Source organism: Cicer arietinum, chromosome 7 (genome assembly GCF_000331145.2).
Source record: "Cicer arietinum cultivar CDC Frontier isolate Library 1 chromosome 7, Cicar.CDCFrontier_v2.0, whole genome shotgun sequence".
Classification (NCBI taxonomy): Eukaryota; Viridiplantae; Streptophyta; class Magnoliopsida; order Fabales; family Fabaceae; genus Cicer; species Cicer arietinum.
The window spans coordinates 51,559,919-51,566,969 of NC_021166.2; the positions used below are offsets into that span (position 1 = coordinate 51,559,919).

Genomic DNA, 7,051 nt, shown 5'->3' on the forward strand with positions numbered 1-7,051 from the left:
AAAACTTATTATAATTGATTAAATGGATAAAATTATATTTTCATGTGTGTGTAACAAATTTAAGTTTAAGTTTAGGTGTGTGGGTGCATGGTATAATCCTCTTTGACAAAACTAAATAAATAAATAAATAAATAAATAAAATCCGTCTCCTTGTTATTATTATATTGGGCCTTAGAAGGAAGCCCACAACCCGCAAGGAACCCGCAACCTATAAATAAACCAATTCACTCTCTTCACAGTTCATTCAATCAAAACAGTTGTTTTCTCTTCTCTTTTTGCTTCAACAAATTCTCAACGTTTCCGATTCTCAAGTTTTTCCTTCTCAGGTATAATTTTAACAATTCGTAATTAGGGTTACCATGGCTAATCCACGAGAATACTTGTTCTCTCCGTTCCCGACGAAGCTTTATTTGCTTCCTAGGTGTAATCTAGGGTTTCTTTTAATTTATCTATTAGTGTTTTCTGGATCATCGATATGGCGGTGATTTTGGGTTTTTAGGGTAATTTAAATATACTTTTGAGGATCGAGGTTAAATCATTTCACCTTTCGCCTAATTTAAATATACTTTTGAGGATGAGGTTTTTGCGAGGAAGTTCTGCGATGTAGTTTTAATTTTTTTTTGTTCAAATTAAACTTTATAATTGGGTATTATAAAGTTGGGTAATGGACGAGTTGGGATGTGGGACGAGGAACTGTTCATATTCTATGGCTTCTTCTTTTGGTTTTGGAATGTTGTTGATACGATACAGTCTCTGATTTGGAATGCTATTGGAATCTTGGTTTTTTAGAGTATCGACATGGATATGAAGGTTGCGAAGAATATTAGTACCCAACGAGTCATTCCAAAACCATGCCACTATTGGCTTGCTGGTAGATGCAACAGAAACCCTTGTAGGTTTTTACACGAAGCAACACCACACACATTCACTGCCTCTTGTAATGTAAACGCTGGATATCACAGTTCAAGAAAGCGCCATTCCTCCTCTGAATCTGAGAAGCCCCTTCCTAAGCGCAATTCAAAGACTGTCTTGATTAGAAAGAGTGGAGATGGTGGAGACAGGACTCCAGTTGCTGAGGCTTCTCAGAAACCTTCACCAATTATCTGCAAATACTGGATGGACGAAAACTGTGTTTATGGTGATCATTGCCGATATTTACATTCGTGGTTTTACGGTGATGCTTTGTCCACATTAACAAAGCTTCAAGGACACAAGAAGGTACTTGGAGTTAACCACCCTTTAGTATTCCTAGGAAATGCAATAATTTTTGTGGCTTCCTTTTATGTTAATACTTCTGGAGTAGCTCAATTATAAGTTTTGTCAACAGCTTGTTACTGGAATTACACTTCCAGTTGGATCAAACAAACTTTATTCTGGAAGTACTGATGGGACACTTCGGACATGGGACTGTCATTCTGGTAAATGTGATAATGTGATGAATCTTGGTGCTGAAGTCACGTCTTTGATCAGTGAGGGCCCTTGGATTTTTGTTGGTCTGCCAAATATTATCAAGGTAAGCTCTTCTTCTTACTTCAGTCATTGTTTTGTGTCATTGTGTGGTCTGTCAATTATATCAAACCATTGCTTGCAAGCTGATTATGTCATTGTGGTTTTTGTGAAGGCATGGAATCTTCAGACTGCATCACAGTTTACCCTTGATGGACCTAAGGGTCGAATCCTTGCCATGGTTGTTGGCAAAGATACACTATTAGCTGGAGCAGAGGTAACTAATCTCACAGTTTTTTTAATGTTTGTTATCTGAATAAATCAAAAATTTTATTCTGTAGTTAGAGATTGAATACTTCATTTTATTCTCTTACTTCTGAAACAGTTACTTCTTATCATCTATCAGTTTATCTATAATTTGATTATTTGAATTGAATTGCAGGATGGCGTAATTTCTGCATGGAGAGTCAGCTCTGAACCCAGTTCTTCTTTCGAAATGGTTGCCTCACTACATGGCCACACTAAATCTGTGGTTTGCCTTACCATTGGATGCCGCAAGATGCTTTACTCAGGATCAATGGACCAAACCATTAAGGTATTTCTATTGTCTGTTTGTGAGGATTCTCTGATTTTTTTTCCTTTCAAATTTATGTATTTCTCAATGGAGATTTTTTTATATTATAAAGGTTTTTTAGTAGTTACTGGACAGAGAATGTAATATTGTCAAAATTTATCAAATTAGAATCTCTTCATTTTTTTTGATTTGTTAATGTTCAATTATGAAATTTGGGTTTTTTTTGCTCTTGATGTGTTGATTTTTAAGTCTTTCTCTGTGAAATTCACTCTCTTTCTGTCTGATTTCGTGACAGAACGGAGGTGGAGCATTTTAAGCTTCAGCTAGATGATTTTTGTTGTTATACTGAAATTTGGCTTATTTCTAAGAATGGTTTTGTTTAAATTTCCTACTCTTTTATTGGTAACCAAATTGTTGAACCGGTTAGGTTGTTGTTAGGTGGACAACAGTCTTTCTTCTTTACTTAGTATCATCCTGTGCTGTTCTTTTCTTCTGGTAGTGTTTATTTGAAGATACAACTAAGTTTGTCCTAAGTTTTGAACTAGTCTCTTTGAATTTTGCCATTGAATCTATGAAGGGAGGTCTCTGGTAGGGTTTCTTTAATATTTTTTTCATTTTCCCTTTTTGTTTTGGAGGGTATGGGTTGATATTAGTTGTGGTCTAATATAAGATAATACTTTTATAATAGTGTCTGATGTCCAGTTCTGCATACTGATGTAGACTTTGCCAAAAGAGTCTTTGTCTTTTTCTTGTGTAATGCTGGAATTGACATTGTTGTGTGTATTTTGTTTATTTTTTTATCCATGTTTTGTCATTATGAATCTTTGGTTTGTCTATTGTTCTCCTATGTTAGGTACACAAATGACTGTTGCTTTTATCTATGTTTTTGGTGAGATAGTAATTTGTTATTGTTTTATTCAGGTTTGGAATCTTGACACATTTGAGTGTACAATGACACTCCATGGGCATACTGGCGCAGTCACATCCCTTATATGTTGGGACAATTTCTTGTTATCTGGTTCATCTGACTGCACCATTAAGATCTGGGCTGCCACTGAAGAGGGACCTCTAAAAGTGATATATTCACAAAATGTGGAAAACGTAAGTAAATTAACTAGTATAATATTTGTGCATAAGTTTAAGTTTTTTATTGTGTTGGTTGATAATAGTTGGGTATTGAACGGTCATGTAAATTGTTGGTTGATAATATTTAGGTATTGAATGGTCATGTAAATTGTTGGTTAATGATTTTTATTTTAATTATAGGTTGTTATTGCACTTAATGGGATGACTGATGCAGAAGGCAAACATATATTGTTCTGCTCCTGCAAAGACAATTCAGTTCGCCTGTATGAATTACCATCGTAAGTAAACTTGCAACTATCTTGTTGTTTGTGTAAACTAAAACATGCTCCTTTCTGATAATGTCTACTTTTATAATTTATAGATTTTCAGAGAGGGGTAGATTGTTTGCTAGACGAGAATTTGGATCAATAGAGATTGGTTCTGGTGGACTATTCTTCACCGGAGATGGTACTGGTTTGATGACGGTCTGGAAATGGTTGGAAGATCCCAAATTGGCAGGATCCTCTTGAGTCATGAGAAAGATATCTACTTTTGGTTTTCTTCCACCAACTACCTTGTTGATGTGAATGATGCTTTCAGGCAGAGGAGTATATGATCAATTATATAGTCCATTAGAATCCTCGAGTCATGATCATTTATACAGTTTGTGACACAAGTCAATTTATTGTTCCCTGATCATTGAGATATATTGATTGTAAAAAGATGTAAATATTATATTGAACAGTTGAATTCAATTTTTTCTTAATCTGCTGTTAGTTCAAGTTCTCATTCTTTCTAATCAATGTTATTATTCTCTTCTAACCAATGTTATTATTCGCTTCTGATGTAACAAAAAAATATAGTAAAGATTATCTTTCTATATTGTTTCTACGGTCATTTATCAATTTATGTTCTTGAAAAGTAATAATTGTGGAAAATTATAATTGAGAGTGGTTTTCCAATTGTTCATAGGAGTTGTTTGAGTGATATATCATATTATGCAAGTTCAGATTAAATATCTTATTGCAGTTTTGTTTTAAAATGTCTTTTGTTACAAAATTCAAATTGTTTGTTCAGAATTTCCTCGTTGACAAATACAGCTTCATGCTTTAGAGAGCCTTTGTTATCTATCGTAATAAGATTGGGACAGATGTAAAATAGTTTGCCATTTTGATTAATAAAAAATATTTCTTCTCTATTTAAAAAAAAAAAAAATCTCAATCAAGCATTCAAATCAAAACTTTGATTCGAATTTGATATGAAAATTTTATTCTCTACTCCTATATTTATTCTCTTATCTTCATATTTTATACAAAATATTTATTTTATCTTTTTATTTTTATTTTTTTATTTAGTTCGAGTTTGGCACAATTCAAGTTCAGAAACAACTGAGTTCAGTCTACTAACTTGAATCATTTAATTAAAAAAATCAAACAAATTAAATTTTTTTCATTTTAATATAATTTTAATCTATTTTAGCCGTCGAAAATCTCATTATGCCGCCTAATTCTTAATCCACCCAAATCCACCCTAGACCCTTTGTTCCCTTATTTTTTTACAATTCAATGATTACACTTATCTTGCTTCTTTTTTTCATTTCCAACACACATTTCTTGAAATACCATTTGCTAGTACTATGCATCCTTCAAATTCCTTTTTCCAACCTTATTTTTACACGTTTGCGACGTTTTGATCAAGCATCAAATGTTGCCACGTTTGACTTTTTTAATCATTTTACTCAAAGACATTGCGATACTAATATTTTTTTAATTTTAGTATTTACAAATTTTTTATTTAATTAACATCTATGTAAATACAGATTAATTTTAAAATAGTAATTCCATTCAAATTTTATTAAAAAAATTATAATACCGTTAAGTTCATGTCACAATATATTAAATAATTTTTTTAAATAAGCTAAATATCACACGCGGTCCCTTAACTTAATTTCATTTAACGTTTTAGTCTTTTATTTGTTTTTTTTTTTTTTTCTGATTTGGTCATTTATTTTAATTTTAAGTGATAATTTGATCTTTTATGTTTTAAAATGTCAACAACGTTATCGTTTTTTTTTACAAAAATTCAAAAAATTCATCAAAATTTTTAAACAAAATCTATAAAATTAATAATCATTTTCAATATAATGCAAATTTCATCAAATGTATAACTCAAATATTCAAATATACTCATAATTTTATCTCCAACAACATCAAATTCATAAAATAAAAGAATAAAAATATAATTTTATTTAAATATTTAAGTTATGAATTTAATGAAATTTGTATTATATTAAAGATGATAATTAATTTTATGGGTTTTGTTTGAAAATTTTAATGACTTTTTTGAATTTTTGTAAAAAAAAGGATAACATTGTTGACATTTTAAAATATAAAAGATTAAATTGTCACTTAAAATAAAAATAAAGGACCAAATCAAGAAGAAAAAAAAGATAAAAGATTAACACGTTAAAAGACCGCACGTGCTATTTAGCCTAAAAATCAAATTAAAAATTTGATTATCTTCTGAAAGGTAGACCAAAATTGAGAACCACACTCTCTATTGTCTCCCTCTCTTTTTTCACTTTCATTCATTTTCTTTCTATTTTCTCACTTTCATTCTTAAAGATATTATTACACTCTTTTTAATTTTATTTATCCTCAAATATGTTATTGGAGATGCTGATACTGAAGAGATCGCTTAGTTTATAATCTCAACTGTGCCCCCAAACTACTTTCATTCCTGAAATAAGTCAAATGCAAAACTCTGAAACAAACAATAAAAAAATTCCAATCTAGAACAAAACACGCACAAACAAAATTAAATTCAAATGTTTGTTTATCCAAAAGAAAATAAACAAAATAGATTGTAAGCAAACAAGAAAAAGAAGAATTGAGAAATTAAAAAGAGTGTTATAGTATCTTTAAGGGTGAATGTGAGAAGTTCGTGAGAAGAGGGAGAGAAAAAGAGTGACGGTGAGACGAGAGAGAAAATATAAATTAAGGTTCTCAATTTTGGTCTCTTTCTCAAAAAGTAATCGGATTTTTAATTTATTCTTTTTTTATTAAAAAAATTATTTAAAATATTGTGATGTCGACTTAACCGTGTTATAATTTTTTTAACAAAAGTTAGACTGCAAAACCATTTTAAAATAAATCTGTATTTGCAGGAATATGAATCAAACAAAAAAACGTACGACTACCAAAATAAAAAAATCTTATAATTGCAAAGACTAAAGATATAGATAAACCAAAAAGAAATAAGTAGTTATAAAATAACTTGTTTACAACTATTCATTTTAATCTTTTTTTCTTCTATTATTTATATATTTCTTACACGTTATTTTTATGATTTAGTTTGTATATATTGGTAATATAACTTTTTTTTTACACATGTATCTAATCACATCATTTTTTGTGGATTTTTATATAGATGTTTTAACAACTAATCTAAAAAAATAATATTATAGTACAATTTGATAAAATGTATGTCTAAAAATATATATGTTGCCGGTGCATAAACATTAGAAATTAATTTTATGTATTGAAAGTGTAATTTTTTTTACATATGTATCCAATTAAAATATTGAATTATAATTCATCTTATAAGTAACAAATTGCTGATTTTGTTGTTGTTGAAGTTGATATTTTAATTATATTATTATATTTTAATATATTTTATATTTCATATATTTAAATTTAAATATTAAAAATATTTATCACATTTCAATTATACATACTAGTAATTGTTTAATTGAAAATAATAAATGTAAATTAGGTCTATGGAGGTCTATGAAAATTCCTATTATTTTAACTAGTGTACAACAACCATGGTAATATTGAGCTAAAAATTATGATAATATAATATTAATATTAGTCAATAATATATATATATATATACATATATATATATATATATATATATATATATATATATATATATATATATATATAAAATAAGACGCATTTT

General features: G+C 29.2%; 1 protein-coding gene across 1 annotated transcript; it reads left to right on the plus strand.

Moving 5' to 3' along the window:
• Window positions 1-248: 248 nt before the first annotated feature.
• LOC101510112 (zinc finger CCCH domain-containing protein 17-like) lies at window positions 249-3,851 on the plus strand. Its single transcript, XM_004510812.4, has 8 exons — window positions 249-326; window positions 790-1,218; window positions 1,328-1,513; window positions 1,622-1,723; window positions 1,889-2,041; window positions 2,942-3,121; window positions 3,287-3,384; window positions 3,468-3,851. Exons 2-8 carry the CDS (start codon window positions 799-801, stop codon window positions 3,613-3,615), a joined length of 1,287 nt encoding a protein of 428 aa, XP_004510869.1. The 5' UTR covers window positions 249-326; window positions 790-798; the 3' UTR covers window positions 3,616-3,851.
• The last annotated feature ends 3,200 nt before the right edge of the window (window positions 3,852-7,051 follow it).

Excerpts from the sequence above, each read along its gene's own strand:
- LOC101510112 (XM_004510812.4), top strand. The coding sequence starts at position 799 with ATGGATATGAAGGTTGCGAAGAATATTAGTACCCAACGAGTCATTCCA. Across the intron at positions 1,514-1,621 it reads GTCTGCCAAATATTATCAAG|GCATGGAATCTTCAGACTGC; the intron begins GTAAGCTCTTCT and ends GTTTTTGTGAAG. Across the intron at positions 2,042-2,941 it reads CAATGGACCAAACCATTAAG|GTTTGGAATCTTGACACATT; the intron begins GTATTTCTATTG and ends TGTTTTATTCAG.